The sequence below is a fragment of the Colobus angolensis genome, unplaced genomic scaffold (genome assembly GCF_000951035.1).
Source record: "Colobus angolensis palliatus isolate OR3802 unplaced genomic scaffold, Cang.pa_1.0 Scaffold328, whole genome shotgun sequence".
NCBI classification, from domain to species: domain Eukaryota; kingdom Metazoa; phylum Chordata; class Mammalia; order Primates; family Cercopithecidae; genus Colobus; species Colobus angolensis.
Genome location: NW_012116577.1, coordinates 1754877 through 1775191, shown reverse-complemented (window position 1 = coordinate 1775191; position 20315 = coordinate 1754877). Strand labels below are relative to the sequence as shown.

Here is a 20315-nt window from a genome sequence, read left to right as displayed (position 1 = left end):
TTGCTAAAATTCAACGAAGAAGAGGTTTTCAAAACTCCCATGGAACAAGAGATATATATATAAGACTGGAAATTCAGAGTAAAATACAAATAGTAAATATACGAAAAGACATTCTCACTATTGCTCAGGGGTCTGCAGTTTAATGCAGTTCTCTACTTATTTGGCTGACAAAAATGAGAATGATAATTTCAAGCACCACTGATGGTATGAGGAGAAAAGCACTGCTATATCTACTTGGTTAGTCTATGAATTGGTAAAACTTTTTGTAGCCCAATTTGGTGGCACTTGTCAAAATTTTAATGTACATACTCTTTTATCTAGTTCCAGGCAACTAGCCTCTAGAAATACATACATTTTCAATGGTGTGTTAAAAAGCGTATTTGTTGGAGTAACATTTATAATAGAATTATAGCTAACTTGGATACATAATAATAGAAGAAAAGTTAAATAAGTTTTGATATGCCTATAACATAAATATAATGTTGCATTACATTAAAAAGATATGCATGCACATGTATAGCAACACAATATGTTAAGTAAGTAGTTACAGAATGGTATTTAAGAGTATAAAACAGATTTTAAAAAATAAATACTGTACCTATAAGTCGTTTTATATATACACACATACACACATCACATATATATCTATTCTACATAGAAGGCTACATGTATGCCAAAAAGTTTCCCTAGGAAATGGGGTAAGGGGACTTTGACTTCTTATTTCATAGGTTTTGCATAAATTGGATTTATTTTTAATAAACGAGTATGTATTCTGTAACTTTAAAAATTAGCAAACAAAAACAAAACTAAAAACCTTCCTCTTTGGTGCCTAACAATTAACAGGGGTAGCTAGAATACACATCGGTAATTTTCTAAGTTCTTTTGGGTTTTACCTCTTTTCAAAGTGACACTACAAAATAGTTACATACCATGATAAGATTCACCTACCTTTCTGAAGAAACAATTTCACAGATGTATACTTTTAACGTTATGCTTTTAATTTTTATTTCGCATGGACAGAAAAAAACAAACCATACAAAACTCTGCTGAGAAGAAAAGCCTCCTCTGATCCTCACAATAGGTAAAGTTCCTCTGTTATATGCCCTCTTGGCACCTTGGGCTTCTTGTTAACACTTACCATAGTTACAATTAAAAATCTGTCTAGTCAGACAAGAATACTTGCCTCCCTGATAAAGAGTAAGTTCCATTAGGGCAGAGTTTTTTTATCTTGCACATCACAGGCACTGAAGAAATGAATGTTGAACATTCAAATGTTGAACAAATGAATAAATTTTCTATAAAACATCTATTGAAAGCATGAGTAAGATGGAAATCCCTTAGAGCTTTATTCAGGGGGCAATACATTTATTCTGAATTCCTATTATCCTTTTGGTTAAAAAATGGTGAATAATGGGACCCAGTGAAAAATTTCTGGTCTTGGCTGCTTTAAACTTAGAAGCATGTTATAACATTTCCAACTGCAGTTGTCTTCCTTTGCCTAATGTGACTAAATTACAGTTAGATTATATAAGGCTCCTGTGGGCAGTGGTGGTATCTTCTATTTCCCTTCTATCCATTGTGTTTGCTCACAGTAAACAAGTGTGTAACATATTATTTATATATGTACATTTACAGACATACAAAATGCATATAATATTCAGTAAGAAGAAACCATAGTCAAAATGACTCATCTATATTTTAATAAGATTTTGTCACAACATACAATATGTTCATGTTTTTCATCTTCTATTTTATCGTAAGAATCCAAAGCTATGTCTAAAATTCACTATCTAAAATTGTTTTTCAGCTAATTTTTTTTTTACTAATTCTTTTATGTATTTCCCAGTATCTTTGGCATGAAGGTAACTTACTTATATCTAGCACTTCAACGTTTTTGAAAAACAATATTTATGACAGCTAAAATTCACATTTAAGTGCTTCATATGCACCAGGCAATGTGCTTATTCTTTACATGCATTATCTCAATTAATTTTCATAATCTATAGGATAAGCATGTTTATAGTCACCATTTGATATATGAGCACAGTGAGACTTAGAAGGTTCATGTGATTTGCTAAAGGTGTACAGTTTTAGGTGGTAGAGACAGAATCTGACCCTGGATTCTGTAACCCTCTCTGTTTCCCACTGCACTGTTCTATGCCACAGGGGCTATTTGTGCTTCTTCCACAAATACTGTGCTACCGCTTGATCCTCGTAACAAATAACTCTGTGCAAGGCAGACAAAGCAGGACAAAGATCACTGTCTACTCTTTAAGTAAAAACAAAAGAAAACTATGGCTCAAGAAGACTTAAGTCATAAAGCTAATAAAAGGCACAGGTGAAGCTCAAATGCTGGTCATCTGATCTTCATCAAGTGCTTTGTCTCTAAACTGCTAAAGACTGGAATAATGAGACAAAATGATATATTCTTGTTTTAAAATTTCTGGGTTTTGGTGGTTGTTCTTTCCTTTTCATAATCTAGTTCAGGACAGGACTTTATATATAACTGTTATGTAATATTAACTACACAATGATAAATGACTCTATCTCTGATTTGAGAAAAGGAGATGGAACACACGAAATAATCAGAGTTCACTTAAGTTGCATCAATTTTGTACACAATGAATCCACTTTTGTGCAAATACCACTAACAAGGAATGAGACAGAAAAGTGACACAGAATACGTAAGAGACATTCACAACATTACCTTTGGATATCTTTTCTTTTGGCTGAGAGATAACAAGTGTCACATCTTCAGGTGCATTTTGCAAAATTTCAATTGCAGCATGGTGGCTGACTCCCTCCAGACTCACACTATTCACAGATATCAAACGGTCTCCTGTACAAATAGAGAATCTAGTATTTTCAACAACAAAGATACATTTATTCTGAATCTTAGAAATATCATCTCTTTCTCAATATTTTTGTTTGGCCTAAGTTCCATTTTCTCCACCCGTGCAAATTTATGCCTGTCAGAAAATACTTAAAGAATTACCAAAATGTAAAGTACCTGGCTTCAAGCATCCATCCAAGTCAGCTGGTCCTCCAGCGGTAACTGAACTGATAAATATGCCTAGGTCCAGTCTTCCCATCTTTTCCCCACCAATAATTTGAAATCCTGTAAAACAACACATTTAAAAAAGAGTTTCATAGTGCTGCTTTCAAAGACTAATGATTAGCCTGCCTGAAACACAGAAATGTGGGGACTGTTGATATCAAATGATTAATAAGTAACACATATTAAATTTTGTGGAAGTACTTCTTGTAGGCATCTCATATTTGGCATTTGGTGGACTGGGTGGGTAGGGTGATGGGCTTGTGAGTGGGCAGCCAGTCAGTATCTTGAGATCAGAAGTGAGCTGGTGCTGCAATGCCAATGCTATGCTACAGACTTTTCCTCTGAATCCTCAAGAATCATAGACCTTTAAGAATCTCACAGTGACTTACCCAAGCCATACTTTGCATCTTTTTTCAGGTTCACCAGGGTGATCTCCCTTTCTGGTGAAGATACTATGCTCCATCTTTTGTGTAGCACATCTATTGGGAATTTATAATTTAAAAATAAATATAACACGCTCAGGCATTGTCAGTTTGTTTTAACAATTTAAATGTTAACTAAGTATGTTAATTGCTCAGTCACTTAAACATGTATTTTAAGTTTACTGATACTCATATATTTTAAGTTTACTGATACTGTTAACATTTTACATTTTTATAGTGATTTATGATTTATAAAATGACTACATATTACATTTATTCTTCATAAGCTATCCTTTTGAAATAAGTATATTTCAGTTACAAATGATTAAATAAACCTCAATAGGTTAAATGATTTGCACAAATTTACTCAGCTAGCACAGGAAAGAGCTGAACTTTTCAATTTAGGTTTTCTGTCTGTTACACCACAATCGACTCCCTGAATTTGACAGTGCTCAATATATTAAAACATTCCTTCTAATTAATGGTTGACATTTAAATTTATAATTAGTAAAATATTCTTAATAGGTTCTTGAGTCAAATAGCAAGAAGAAACTAGATTTCTGTAAAGTGAATCTTCAAATTCAACTCTACATACTTCTCAAGTATATTGAAGCTTTCTGAAAATGAGAGGTTTTGGTTTCACTAAACTGTAAGCCAGAATTTCCTTAAACCCTGGTATGCATTTTTGTAACAACCAAATCAGTATGAAAACAGACTTTATTTCTGTATGTGCAACATATAACCACCCACGGACTTAACACTGTATTAATATGTCACAAAACAAATAGTAATTTTGTCACAAAACTTGTATTGATGCTTAAATGATGTAATGTGATACTTCATATTGTATAAATAAATTCTTTTAATTTCAAAAGACAGTAACAACAATAATTTCCTCTCAGGAGTGAATTAGCCTTGTATCTCAATACTGTTTTGGTGCAAGTTTGCTAGTTCTCTGTAGAGTATATATTCCTATTCTGTTGTTTCTTTTTGACCCAAACTTAGTTATTAGCAATAAGAGTAGTGGTAATTCAGCATTTCTAATGATTTTATTAATTAAATTACAAAAAGTATCATTGGACAATGGTGTGAAGTACTTTACATATCAGGTAATCCTAAGCAAAAGCCCATCCATTATTTAATGCCTCGCTTAATGAGTTTAAGTATCCAAGATCCTTTTATGAAAAAACAGGCAATTAGCTCTATTTTTTAGCTAGAACGAATACAAAACAACACAGAACAAAACCCATACAATTATATAAAACAAATAAGGGGGTGAGGTCACATTAGGAATTGAAATCAGTATAGCCTTTAAGTGACCACACTGATGAGGTGGTAAGAGAGAACATGTTAAATCAAAGTGCTTTGTAAAATGATTAAACGATGATCATTGCTTTAAATTTCCATTTCTTCCTTCAAGTTTCACATTTAATCACCCACTGTTCAGGAATTGGGATACTTGGACACTGATGAAATCCATTATTCTATGATAGGTACTTAATAAGTCCATTAGGCATACAGTTCCCAGAAAAGGAAAATCCCAAGCAGTAAAGACAGAATAAAATGAAAGAAGAAAGAGAAAATGGCTTGAGGAGACTAATGGCTGAGTTGCTCTGGTTCTCATCCCAACTAAGAATAAAAAGGCACTAAACTGTGGTGGATTTTAAACATCCCGACAAACCGATCAAAAGTTGAAAATACCCTAAGTCAAAAATGCATTTAATACATCTAACCTACTAAATGTCCCAGCTTTAGCCTAGCCTAACTTAAATATGCTCAGAACACTTGTGTTAACTTACAGTTGGATAAAATCATCTAAAACAAAGCTTATTTTAGAATAAAGTGGTTACTATCTCATGCAATTTATTGAATACTGTACTGACAGTGAAAAACAGAAGAGTTGTAAGGGTACTCAAAAGACAATTTTTACTGACTGCTTATTTCTTTTGCACCACTGTAAAGTCAAACCGTGATAAGTCGGTGACAATCTACAGTCTGTGGTTTGGACACTTCAGGAAGCAACATGACAAACTTAGCTAAAAGTTACTTTTCAATTGCTGTATAATAATTACAGTAAAACAAGAAACATTAAAATCAATTTTACATAATTCTTGGAAAAGTTTTACATAGTTTTGTTTTTACTCTTATAAAGGAAAATAACGGGTGTTTTTTTTTAAGTTGAGCAACTTTTGTTTTTGAAATCACAATTAAGGGATTAGAATCCTTTCCATATTACCTTTTCAAAGTGTGAGATTGGAAGAATCATGACTTTTTTATTTTTTCTTTCAAATTTCACATTCTTTAAGAATCTCCGGAGGTCATAAAAAGTAAAAGTGAATATAATACATTCATCCTTGTTCTAAGTGATGAATGATTTAATATTAACTGATGTTCATTTACAATTTTTGTCTAATAATCTTGACCAGCAGGAAGAACACTGAAATTAGAGTAACAGGTCCCATATTTGATGCATCGGCAAGTAATTTTACTTTTTGATCCTTAGTTACACTATTTGCAAAAACATGTTTGCCATGCTTTATTATGTGAAAACTTGATTCTCAACAGAGTACTAATTCAGGCTACTTGGCCAGATTCAAAGAGAGTTTTCAGGAAAATATAGCCTTGTTTGCAAGCTAACTGAGGCATACCTCTATATGAAGGTGGATTGGCCCTACTGTCCAGGGCAGGTGAGATTTTAAGGCTTCTGAAGGTTTAAATAGAGAAACTACCCAATGTAAATTCATACTCATGGGCTATCCAATGTACATTCATATTCTTTTTCACCATAACCTAAGCTAAAACACATTTAAAATTCTCATAGTTGAATAGATTATTATCTAGCTTCTTTCAAAAGTTTAGCAGGGAGAAATAATACCTAGGCATGATCACATTATGAGGTGGTCTAAAGAGTAGATTAGAGCGTAGACTCTAGAAACAGATTGCCTTTGTTCAAATCACAGCTCTACTACCTGCTAACTTTGTGACCTTTTGCACAACTTAACTCTCTATGCTTTAGTTTCTCATTTGTGAAAAAAAAAAAATAACATTAACGCTCACCTCATAGGATTTTGTTGTGGGCATTAAATGAGAAATAATAAAAAATGCTCAGAACAGTGCTTGGCACACAGTAAGTACTTAATAACTGTTAGGCAATAATTACTACCATACGGACATGTTAATAACTAAGGTATTTCAGGTACACAGGCATTCTACTACCATATGGTCGTGCTTATAACTAAGGCATTTCGCATATACAGGCATTCTACTACCATACGGACATGTTAATAACTGAGGTATTTCAGGTATACAGGTATAAATTCAGTTCATGTAAGGAGTTTGATCACTAGAAAGCTATATAACAGGATTACCAGTTTAGGTCCAAGTATAAGTTCAATAATTTTTTCTTTAATGATAGGCCCTCATATTGAGGACTGATACATTCAAAAATAAAATGAGAAGGAAAGAAACCTCATCTTCATTTGCTATGAGTATTTAAGACATTGTGTGTAGTTTTACTTTTAAAAGCAATTTTAATTCCAAGAAAATTTTTTCTCTCTTAAAGAATTAGTATGTGTATTTTAATTAGAGAATGAGAATTATACAAAATAGCACTCTGGTGTTTGACAGTTTTGACCTAAAAAACCCCAGTAATTCTATATAGTTCAGTCTTATGCCTTCTGTTTTACCCTGGCTATAGGAATATTGAAACTAAATTTACAACTTTATCAAGTTTAGATGTATTAGTAATTTTAATTAACAGAATGGCTTCTTTCTTCATCAGGCTTTTAATTATTTCAACTTTAGGAGTCTAAGACTGAAACACTTTTGGAGGAAAGTAGTGTATAGATAGTAATAAAACATTTTCTACTCATGAAAGTTGTCAGAAAGATCAAATAAGATAATGTATATGAAAATACTTTGCAATTTAAATTCTAAAAATTTTGAAGCCAGTGATGTTCAAGTCACTGGACATTTTTGGTCTTCTTCCTACGATTTTGTTTCTTAGATTCTTTCTAAACTATAATCTCAGCATTTAAAGTCTTTAAAGTCTCCTCATAATATTTAGCATAAGATTAAAAACTGGTCCTACTTAGTTCTCAAACTTCACCCTGGCCCCCACATGCCACCATACTGAGACTCCTGCAGTTCCCTAAATCTCTTTTCTCGTGATTCCATGTCTCTGACCATGCTATGCCCTTGATCTGGAATGCTTATCTTTATTGTTCTGTCTGAATAAATCCTCTTTTCCCCCCAAGATTCAGCTCAAGCATCCCTTTAAAATAACCGCCTCAGTTAAAACTCTTTTTTTTTGAGACGGAGTCTCGCTCTGTCGCCTAGGCTGGAGTGCAGTGGCCAGATCTCAGCTCACTGCAAGCTCCGCCTCCCGGGTTTACGCCATTCTCCTGCCTCAGCCTCCCGAGTAGCTGGGACTACAGGCGCCCGCCACCTCACCCAGCTAGTTTTTTGTATTTTTTAGTAGAGACGGGGTTTCACTGTTAGCCAGGATGGTCTCGATCTCCTGACCTTGTGATCCGCCCATCTTGGCCTCCCAAAGTGCTGGGATTACAGGCTTGAGCCACCGCGCCCGGCCTAAAACTCTTTTTAATAGAAATTATCTCTCACCTGAACTATTATCTTAGCTTCCCAATTAGTGTCCTTATCTTTAATTTGTCATTTCATCAACATTAGCCTCAGTCAGAGGTCCCATTACATCACCATGATGCTGAAAAATACAACTCTCCTTTAACTTCAATGTAAGATTAAATCCTCGGCATAGAACTCAAGACTCTTCATTGTTAGGTCTAAGACTATCTCATTAAGTTACAAGAAAAGAGAAAAGAAATGATGGAAATGAGGGGAAAAACGTTTTGTAAACCTACCATTTTCTTTTAAGGGTACTTGGGATGAAGAATTTCCAGAACTATGCAGAGTCATTCCTGTGGCATAAATTAAATTATTAGACATTTCATAAGATGGTCAGATGCTAGACATCGAAGTAATTTCTTCTGATAAATTCATAAAAATCAATAAAACAATAAGGCAGCAACATTTTGTATTTACATTGAGAAAACATCCTCCAATGGGCATTTTCACTATTTTAAACAGTAGCTAAGAATAATAACTTATTTTGCAGCATAAATTTAAACACAAACATATTGTTTCTGAAAATATTTTGATATATCAAATAAGAAAATGATGAAACTGGAATGAGTTTTTCATTTGTTCAAGTGTTAAAAGAAAATTCATTATTCAAATAGTAAGAATGAATAAATAAAAAATGCAGAAAAATTTCCTTTTAAGAGTGTTTTATGTTTTCTGTAGAATATTTACTATCTTCCTTCTGTTATGTAATGAATTTTCATGTAGAACAAAGTCTTCTTAATGAAAATAGTTTAGAATGTATGAGGCCCCATTATATGTGAACATACTTCAAAAAGTATTTCCTAAAAGATCAATCTCTTAGCCTGTTTTCAACACAAGTTACCTATAGAATGAAATCTTGCCTTTTATCTAAGTTTTTTTAACTGACTGAAATTAAATTAATGATAGTATAATCTCTGAAAGCTGCGAAAGCCTACATTAATAAGGTAATGTTGCTTCCATAAATATTTATGTATTATAATGCAGAGTTCTCTTTTGTCTTCATTTACTCCACATACCCTGAATCCAATTATAGAATAAAAAAAGGAAACTGTGGTTAATTAGAGATAAATTAACAAACCTTGGGCCTAAGAAGAGAGTTTAGTAGTATTTCGTAAGACAACAGAAGGGAAACAATCCTCGTTTCCCTTTCGTTTCCCATGCTGTTTCATATTTTGAGTAGTAGTTCAGATCTCTGTGCTTAAAAGATCGACTCCAGTGCATTTCCTTTTTAAGGTGCACAAGACAACAGGAAACTTGAACTATTTATCTTAAAAGGTAGCATGTGTATGTGCATATATATAGATATATATGCACACATGCATGCGCGCGCGCACACACACACACACACATAACCTCACTTAAATAATATGCCCTGCTATCTGGGAGAATTTGAAGAAACTGAAATCAACTTAAGCATTTCTACCTATAAATCATAGCACATTTCATAAAATTATCTAAGGTTTTAGAGACAATTTTGTTCCTGCTAAGCTGAAAGCATCCTAAGTAAGTGTTTCTCCAAAACTATAGCATTCCCAGAGTTCATTCCCATTGGCTTGAAAGGAAAAGCCAAAAAAGGTAATCCAAAGTAATGGCACATGACAGTCTTAGCAAGACTGTCACGGCTACTGTGACCAAGAGAAGCTAACAGACTGGGCGTGGTGGCTCAAGCCTGTAATCTCAGCACCCTGGGAGGCCAAGGTAGGCAGATCCCTTGAGTCCAGGAGTTCAAGACCAACCTGGGCAACATGGTGAAACCCTGTTTCTATAAAAAACATATAAAAAGCCAGGTGTGGTACTGCATGTCTGTAGTCACAGCTATTCAGCAGGCTGAGGTGGGAGGATCACTTGGGCCCAGGAATTCGTGGCTGCAGTGAGCCATGATCACTCCACTCCATCCTGGGTGACAGAGTAAGACCCTGTCTGAGGGGGAAAAAAAGAGAAGCTAATAGTCTGTACCATGAAGCAATCACTTGTTAAATCATGTGTTAATTTGATTTGGTGCATTTTAAGTAGCCTAAAATTATATTCAGTTTTGGCAATTAGGACATGGAACCCAAAATAATTTGATAATTAAGATAATCTTGTTCACTTCCCTCTGAGCATGAGGTACGGGACAAAGAAGGTAAGCTTGTTTTTGCTGACCTAGAACGTATGCTTGCCCAGGGTCTTCAATGGATGAGGAGTCTGACTCATGTTTCCTCCTTTCAGGACTTCTATTTAAACTCGCAACAGACTTTGAACTGGAGAGGGAAAAGAAAGGTAAGAGGGAAGTGTTAATGTAAAAAAATATGGTGAAAATAATAAAACGTCAAAACAAAAAGAAACGTATGAAATGTAGAATTTACAAATATGTAATTGGGTTAGTTAATATGTTCTTACTTATTAAGTTTTGTGACTCCTGCCAAAGATTCTGCATCAGATCTTGACATCTGGTGAGAAGGTTTTCCCACCAACTCTGCAACGGTTTGTGGTGGGGGTTCCATGTTAACAAGGACATTTTTCCAGTGTGGATAGAAAGAGGCCTGACTGAGATCATGGTATGATTTACTCATCTCTCTAGGCTTTTCCTCCCATGAAGCTTTGTCATTCTTCTCTTTTGAACTGTTCTGCAATGGCTGGTAAAGCGACAGCTCTGAGCAGGAGAGCCTCTTCAGAATCTCAGCTTGAACTGATAAAGGTCGAACAGCAAGTTTGTTGAGGGTGCTGCTGGCCAGACTGCCAGTGCTGATTGCTCGTCCCATATTAAATCCTCTAACAGACTCTGCTTGGAGATTCAGGCTCCTAAACGAAGCTCTCTCTACAAGGAAACAGGATTGCTTTACATGATGGAAACGCCACTGTACCTTTATGAGAATAATTATGTTAATAAATAAGCAGCATGTAGTTTTTAATCATTTTGATTGCCAGCATAAGTAGGTAGCTTTCAAAGTGTGGCAATCAGGGTTTTAAAAAGGAGGGTTGAAGATCTGGTTTTCATAGCATATCTTCATCTCGTTAGCTTTCTCTTAGTTGCAGCCTACTCAACATTTCCTGCTTCATCTAATGATTTTCTTGGACTCAACAATGTTTAGGGGTCAGGCTTGCAGACACCAAATTCCTTATAGGTTTCAGTTACAAATGAGAATGACATTTAACACAGAAATTTTCAATGCTAGTACTGTCTCTACTAAAATATCAGCACCCAAGAATAGGGGGGAGAGGGAGAGATGAAACCTGGATGGGCTGACATGGTGAACACACACCTGTAAAAGCTATGCAGAGGAGTTTTGCCCAGAGAGTTTTTAAAGCTTAAGGCAGATTATGGTGATGGTGAATTGCATACTTTAAATGGGTGAACTGTATGGTATTGAATTATATCTCAATAATGCTGCTACAAAAAAAAAAAAGCATTTATGGCAAATTATTCCTTTTGTTATTTCACTACTATGCCAAACCCACCTTCTCACTGGGCTGACTTAATGATTTATCTGAGGCAACAGAGGAATGGGAGAATCAAGCAGTACTAATCTGCCTGTTTTAGTATCTGCAAATTAACATGATCAGGGAGCACGGCACCTCTTTACGCTTCAATTTCTTTCACTCCCAAATACACATCCAAAGTTGTCTTATAGAGGCTAAATTTACAGATACTTTACAACAAGTGTTTGGCTATTCTATTTTGTAAGAACCAGTGTCACAGTGATATTTTAATATTTGAGGCTAATAACAAAAGCATTGCAGTATATGTAAATGAAGAATAGGAGCACAGGATTTCACATGATTTAGTTTTTCATGCAGTTAGTGACCCATATCACAAGGCACTACCTTTGATCCCCTCTGGAAAGCAGCAATTCTATGTTGTTGCATTCTACATGGAATTAAGTTTGACTGCTACATACAACAACTGGGAACTTCCTTTTATAAAGAAAATGTCTCCCTTGAAGAAAAAGGAGGAGGAGGAAGAGGAGACAGAGGAGGAGGGAGGGAGGGGAGGAGGAAGAAAGAAAGAAAATATCAAATGATTACTGACTTAGATTCTTGGATTGTTTCATTTATCTTCTACTTCCTAGGAAGATTAATAATTGATATTTTCTCTCAGGCATAAAGAGGTAGGAAAACATTAAAGGTTTTTAATATTCATGCATCAGAATTAAGTTTAAAGAAACATGCCTTATTGTCACTAGGAAAATTCAATGATCTCTCTCTGAAATGGAAGTGGGCACCAAGTTACAACAAGACCTTAAAAAACCAAAGACTTTTAAAAATACACCTTTGTTAAAAATTCCCATAATCAAGCCGGGCGCAGTGACTCACGCCTGTAATCCCAGCACTTTGGGAGGCTGAGGCGAGCAGATTACGAGGTCAGGAGATTGAGACCATCCTGGCTAACACGGTGAAACCCCGTCTCTACTAAAAATACAAAAAATTAGCCAGGCGTGGTGGCGGGCGCCTGTAGTCCCAGCTACTAGGGAGGCTGAGGCAGGAGAATGGCGTGAACCCGGGAGGTGGAGCTTGCAGTGAGCTGAGATCGCACCATTGCATTCCAGCCTGGGCGACAGAGCGAGACTCTGTCACAAAAAAAAAAAAAAAAAAAAATTCCCATTGTCATATTTACCTCAAAATATAAAGTTTTTATTAGAGCAAATAACACTATTCTATTTTCATTTACTTTACGAGTTGCCTGTAATCAAACAAGCAAAATGAAGTCTTCAGAAGGAAATGCCTTTACACCCAATAGATTCCTCCATCCTTAAAGAAAATGTAGACCAAATTTCGGCAGGAATAAGGATAGCTGGCTCAGTTTAGTCAGCTTTGTGAACATATTAGGGAATAAGATATTCAAATTCATTTGTAGCCTACTCTTGGATATGGGATGGGATCATAAACCAACCATTCATCTGGTGTTTCCTACTGCCTTTTACCTGGAAAGAACTGCAACATGGATTAGAATGAACTTGTATCCTAATATTAATGTTTCAAATTTGAACACAAAGGCTTGCTAGCTCCATACTTAGTCTGCAATTCATACTTCCTAATCTGTTTCTGCTATTGTTCAGTCCCTGCTACTATTTTGTGATTTCTTATATCATCAGCTTAATCATATTCTCTTTTTAGGAGAGGGACTTCATTTATTCTCTTATCCCATAGTACTGTGCACTTACAAACAGTAAATGCTCAATAACTGATTAATCTTAAATCCATGCAAATCAGTTCTTGGGAAATTCATCAAACAGAAAGTGCACTGGATTAGGAATTAAGAGATATGACCTCTATATATGACATGAGGGCAAAACACTACCTTCTCTCAACCTGTTTTGCCATTAGTAAAATTTTGAACTTAATGACCTGTAAGGTTCTTTCTAGCACCAATATTCTATGACTCTAAAGAAGCAGCATACATTTGTTAGCCCATTAACCTGCCACAGATAACACCAGTTGTTTTCACTTGCAGTACAAATAAATAGGCAGACAGTTACTTATAAGCCAAGGGGAAAGATATAGATCACACCATCTTAAAATGCTTTCATATATGAGGGCAAGGATACACAGCTGTTGTGATCCTGGGGGTAAACCTGTGATATATATATACAACAGTATCCCCAGCCCCACTCCATGGATGAAGAAATTGAGATTCCAAAAAGTCACTTACTTTGCTAAGGTCATTCATTCATCTACTACTACTGCTGCTGCTGCTGCTGCTACTATTACCGCTATTACATAGTGTAGAAGCATATAGTATAGTAGTAGTACTATCTTCTAGTGGTAAAACAATGTTGATGATGGTGATGACAATAATGATAATGAATACTTCAGTAAATGTTTACTGAATATTTTTTGCCAGGTAGTTTTAAAGGGCTCTACATGTATGAATTCATTTTCGTTTCACAACCTTCTGATATAGGTATTATCTTACGGTAATCATTTTATAGATGAAGTAACTAAGGCAAAGAGTTTAAGTAGCTTGCCCAAGGTTTTAGGGCTTGTAAGTAACAGAGCCTAGTTTACCACTGGCAGTTTGGCTCCTGAGCTCATGCTCTTAACTGCTATACTATATTGTTCTTCAGTATAAGAAATGTTGAGGATGAGAGACTAACTTCAAACTTTTGTCTTCTGATTCTGTTCACTATACTACAACTGTAACGAAGTAACCTTCAATTGTTATGGATTGTACTGAACAGAATATTAGTCAAAGTAAGAATGGTGATGGCTCTAATAGGTCTGATATTTCACTATACTTTGAAAATATATAAGAGCATATAAACTTTCTAGCAGAGCAAAGCAGAAAGAGAATAATGAGATTACTTTATAGCAGTGGTTATTGTATTTTAGCATGTGTAAAAATCATTACTGAGTTGGGAGGCCAAGGCGGGCAGATCACGGTCAGGAGTTTGAGACCATCCTGGCCAACATGGTGAAATCCTGTCTCTACTAAAAATACAAAAATTAGCCAGGCACAGTGGCAGGTGCCTGTAATCCCAGCTACTCTGGAGGGTGAGGCAGGAAAATCGCTTGAAAGCAGAAGGCAAAGGTTGCAGTGAGCCAACACTGCACCAAAACAAGATTTCAACAAGAGAAAAACTCTGTCTCAAAAAAAAAAAAATTAATAATAATAATTACTGAGGAAAGCCTGTTAAAGTACATATTCTAGGGTCCAAATTCCCAAAGACTGTAGCTTTCTGAGTTTTATGTAGGTTCCTGGAATCTTCATTTAAAATGAGCATACAACCTCCACCCCCATCATGATTCTGAAAGGTTGAGAAACATCTAGTCATAGGTTGCCATCGCCCCAGTCTGCTCTTATGGGGAAAATATTTTCTGAATGTGAAACAGTTTGGGTAAAGAATTCATAGGACCCTGCTGCACAAGGTCATCAGTGCTATTCCATTAAATTTTTAAATCACACACTTCTCACTGTTTCACTTATACCTGTAAGAATTTACTATGCAGAATTAAATTTTGTATAATTTTAATCTCTAATTGCAGAAATCACCAAATCAGTTTTATCTCTCTGAAATTTAAACATTTCAGTTCTGATTGAGATATTTTTTCAGAGTCAGATTAGTTTCTTCTGCTGACTCCTTTTCAAAAGAAAGTAAAACCATTCTCCTGACCATTTATATTAGGCACTATGATTATCCATCTCAATCTCAGAACAGGGATGCACCCAAGTAAAACAAATAGGTGGTAAATCTGCCACCCAGAAAACTATACAGTGTGTCTCTTCACTGTCCTGTTCTGGGTGCATACTTCCCCCATCCTCTGCCTTGTTTCCTATATTCTTTCCCTCATCTCTAAAGCCCTTCCATTTATCTCCAAAGTACTTGCATTATTTTTATCCTTCATATCCAATTCAAGTGCCACCTGTCCAGTACTCTAGTTTCTGATTTCCCTCTTCTAACAGTATAGGTCATAAAGTCTGTACAATACAATCTGTTATTGAAATCTTGAACTTTTATTTATTTATTTTTTTGAGACAGAGTCTGGCACTGTCACCTGGGTTGGAGTGCAGTGGTGCAATCTCAGCTCACTGTAACCTCTGCCTCCCGGGTTCAAACGATTCTTCTGCCTCAGCCTCCCAAGTAGGTGGGATTACAGGTGCCCACTACCACACTTGGCTAATTTTTTCTATTTTTAGTAGAGACAGGGTTTCACCACGTTTGCCAGACTGGTCTCAAACTCCTGACCTCGTGATCCACCCGTCTCGCCCTCCCAAAGTGCTGGGATTACAGGCGTAAGCCACCGTGCCTGGCTGAAATCCTGAACTTCTATTGTGTATTGCTGTTTTAAGCGTGTTGGTCTTACCTTTCGAAATACTGGATAAGTTTACTGAGGGTAGAGAACATGGTCAAACTTTTATAATGTTTACATCAACTAGCCTTTCATTGCTAAGCACAAAATGGACATTTCAACAGGTACTCCTTAGGAGTCTTTTCTCAGGGTGAACATGAAGCTGAAATAGTGGTTTCATCTGTGACACCTTTATAGACTTGATTTAGCCATTTAACATGTATATACATTGTAAGTTTTCATCCTAAACATGGCAGTTCTTTTAAAACTTGGTGGCAAAAATTCTGCATATTCCCAGGAGTCATCTGAAATAGTCTGTTTCTCCTTACCAATATCTTGGGCATCTTGGTTGCTCTGTCTTGCTCTCATCTGTAGTTGGAACTTATGCTGGGAAGAGCAGAGGTGCAGCAGGTACTGGCATACCTTACCGTTGTCTGTCTGGAAGGCATGTTTTATTCCATCTGATGTATTTTGCAATGTGATTTTCTTTTTCTACAATATTAACCAAGGGTATTCATAATTATAATAAGTAGAGATATTATTTATATTTCCTGTTATTAGGCACTGGGTGTTGACTTACATCTAATATAAATATAATCCTATATAGTCATGCATCACTTAACAATAAAGATATGTTCCAAGAAATACATCATTAGGTGATTTTGTCATTGTGCAAACATCCTGAAGTGCACTTATACAAACTTAGATGGGATAGCTTACTACTACACACCTAGACTATATGGTGTAGCCTATTGGTCCTAGGCTTCAAACCTGTATAGCCTACTAAATACTGTAGGCAACTGTTTGTGTAGTATATATCTAAACACAGAAAAGGTGTGGTAAAGATGTAACATTATAATCTTATGGGACCACCATTGCTCGTGGTCAGTTGTTGATGGAAAAGTCATTACATGGCACATGACTGTATTATTATAAACAAATGCAAGAAATAAATTAATATTGTTTGCCACTTTCAGAAATTGTAGCCTAAATCTAGATTGTATATATCAGTCATCAACAAAGGAAACTGATTCCTTTGATAAGATTATTGATATTTTGAATTTATGGTAATGTTTACAAACACCAAAACTGTTTGGAAAGGAAATAATACATGTTCTACTCTATTGGGTAAAGAAAATGAAAGTTTAACAAGATATTTTTATTAATATATAACGATAAGAGCTGGGATTCAGTTAAGTAGAGTCTGGGTGGCACAAAGGCTGAATAGAAGTTGTGGAAAATTAAAGAAAATGTGAGATGGAGAGGTACTGGTAACATAACTGCTGGGTTGAGAGATAAAACACATTGATATTTAGAGATAGTGATTTGTGCCAAATATAGGGAAAGTAGGAGAATCACCAAATCAGTTTCATCTCTCTGAAATTTCTTGAAAAATGAATGTCTCTTGTGGAAGACAGCATACTCAAATTTGTGACCTATATGGTGAGGCTTGCTGGTGACCCATGCCTTAAGAGACCAGTGTTCAACATGTCGGGGATCTAAGACTAATATCACTGGAGAATCACTTAAGTTCAGTTAGACTGTACTCTAGCTCTTGGCTACTGTGCAGATTATTCTACTTCATGTCCCTTGTCTTTACTTCAAATGTGGAAATAGGCATGGAAAAGCCAAATTTAGTAGGCTTACAAGAGTTGTAATTACAGAGTATTACCCAGACTTCAATCATGTCATCTTTACAATTTCTAGCCTTGGTTATTTATAAATTTTTCAATGGACTTTTCTTACTTGTATAAATTCAAAGAAACTTTAGAAATAAAACAACGTTGCTAAATTCTAGCTAGATATTGTTGCCAATTAAAGCTCCAGGATTAAATCTGTTTTCTTTGTTAGAAACAGAAATCAGTAAGTATTAGAGAGGAGCTAAAGATACAGTAGCAACAAACTAGTATCTTGATTATCAGTAGTATACCAAGTAACTATTCAAATACTTGGAGAACATTTTTTCTTTCCTAACAAACATACCACTTAACCACTGTCAAGGAATTTGCAAAGACACTGAACTTCATAGTTGTAAAACTCTCTCACTGATTCAAGCATTAACATTAAAGAATCTTCTTAGTTCATTAGTCAAAAGAACTACAGAACCGGTACCTATAATAAAACACCCAAAGGCAGCAAAGATCACACACACAAAAATGCAGAGATAGGTTAGAGGTTCATATTAATTATGAAAAGTGATAGTATAGATGATTTAATATCTAAGAAAGATGTATAGTTTTGAAACACAAACGAAGAACATTTGATTCTCTCCAAGTGTTAATGGATGGACTGGATAAGAAATGTGCTTGAGAAAACTCAGTTGTGAGATATGAGAAGACATATGGTAACTTTTCCACTTCCCCAGAGGTTAGCAGAAATAAAAAGGAGGGTTAAAAAAATAGAGTTCTGTGTTAGAGAAAGAACTTCAGGATAAATGAATGCTATTAAATATAGGACTAATTTGAGTGGGAATGTGAACTATTCTCTATTCCTGCAGATCTTTAAAAATGAACGAATCATGGCTAGTTCTATATATGGGCGTCAGTGTGGTAGCTTGGCAAATTACATAGAGCTGAATGCTGTGTGATTATTTGACTTGTTGCCTTTTCAAAACGGTCCAAACTGGATTTCTACTTAATTAATTTAAGGTTTCCTTCAGACGTGGGCTCTGCCAGCATTTCCACTGGGGGAAGGTAAATTAAACCCAGGTAATTTCCTGGTCCTGACAATCTTGAGAAGATGTGGGTGGTCTGGAGAACATATTATTTGGCAATCTTGTGATATCTCTTGGTTTCAGAGGAAACCAATCAACTAACCATTAGGTCTAGAAATGGTCTCAGGGTTGAAGATTATCCAGATTCATCAGGACCTTGGTAACTATATAAACACTGTTTTGCTGAGACTATACTTTAGCCTAAATATGAACTAAAGGTATCAGTAGTTCCTGAATACCACTAGGAAAACAAACATCTAACATATTAATATTTTTTATTCATCTCTGAAGTCGGCCAATGGAACTTTAATGTTCAGGTATCCCAACTAGGTCCAAAATCAAAATATGCCTTTATCGCTAACTATCTTCCATAAACATATTATTTTCTAAAAATCATTTTCCAACTGTATCTCTATAGAGAGCTGTACACCAAAAATCTAAAACTGCAGAAAGTCCTGGGACTAATTCATAAAATCCAGTAAGTCTCTGTACCTCTGAGATTCAAATAACAGCTGCTACGAGGGGGTCTACTATTGGGCCAGACAAGGTTCACTAGGGTTAAGATAATTATCTATCTTAAAAACATTAGGAGGATTTCTCTATGTGAGATGTTACAACCCTAGAATAAGTTCTGACTTATTCAGAGAATTCAAGCTGGTTGTAATTTAACTAAAGTTAATTGAGCATATAACCAGTCAGGAATGTGTAATAATCTTAAAAATCACCTGTTGAAAAAACCAGACATAAATAAAATCTCAATAATGCTTTCTACAACTACAAAGGAAGAGTTAAATAGTATTAAGATATATTATCCCCATTGAATGGCAGAGTCTAAGGAAAGTCTGTTAATATGTTACACTGGAGGTTGGTAATAACATTTGAAAATATAATGAAAAGAGGTTAAATGGACATACAGAAAAAGATATTTTCTTCGTTTCCCTCCATGGAAAGCGAAGGACCAATGTGCGCACTCCATTGTGAACTTCAAACACAAGGACACCTTTAGAACAGACTCCAAGCAATATTCCTGTTTGTGACTTTTTCTCAGGGTGCACTCGGTGAAGATGAACTCCATATTCTGTCAGTCTTTGGCAGACCTGTTGGAATAATATCATACCATAGCAATACACTTTGGTAAATGGTGACATAAAGCTGTATGATATGGTTTAGCTGTGTCCCCACCCAAATCTCATCTTGAATTCCCATGTGTTATGGGAGGGACCCATTGGGAGGTAACTGAATCATGGGGGCAGGTCTTTCCTGTGTTGTTCTCATGATAGTGAATAAGTCTTACAAGATCTGATGGTTTTAAAAAGGGGAGTTTCCCTGTACAAGGTCTCTTCTCTTGTCTGCCTCCATGGGAGACATGCCTTTCACCTTCTGCCATGATTGTGAGGCCTCCTCAGTCACATGGAACTGTAAGCCCATTAAATCTCTTTCTTTTGTAAATTGCACTCTCTCAGGTATGTCTTTATCAGCAGCGTGAAAATGAATTAATACAGCAGATAGGTACCAGGAGAATGGGGCATGGCTGAAAAGATACCTGAAGATGTGAAAGTGACTTTGGAATTGGGTAACATGTAGAGGCTGGAACAGTTTGGAGGGCTCAGAAGAAGACAGGAAAATGTGGGAGTCTCGCTCTGTCGCCCAGACTGGAGTGCAGTGGCCGGATCTCAGCTCACTGCAAGCTCCGCCTCCTGGGTTTACGCCA

General features: G+C 35.7%; 1 protein-coding gene across 5 annotated transcripts in view; it reads right to left on the bottom strand.

Annotated features, from left to right (window-relative positions):
- Nucleotides 1-20315, bottom strand: part of PTPN13 (protein tyrosine phosphatase, non-receptor type 13 (APO-1/CD95 (Fas)-associated phosphatase)) — a 226789-nt gene that overhangs the window by 57932 nt on the left and 148542 nt on the right. For 3 of the 5 annotated variants that reach the window (XM_011951790.1, XM_011951791.1, XM_011951789.1), the window contains exons 16-23: nt 19519-19701; nt 16221-16383; nt 10504-10921; nt 10267-10364; nt 8361-8417; nt 3448-3537; nt 3011-3118; nt 2708-2839 (exon numbers count right to left, since the gene is read on the bottom strand). In XM_011951790.1, coding sequence (XP_011807180.1) covers nt 2708-2839; nt 3011-3118; nt 3448-3537; nt 8361-8417; nt 10267-10364; nt 10504-10921; nt 16221-16383; nt 19519-19701 — 1249 coding nt within the window. The remainder of the gene's footprint in view (nt 1-2707; nt 2840-3010; nt 3119-3447; nt 3538-8360; nt 8418-10266; nt 10365-10503; nt 10922-16220; nt 16384-19518; nt 19702-20315) is intronic. The other 2 variants (XM_011951792.1, XM_011951793.1) reach the window with 2 other exon arrangements.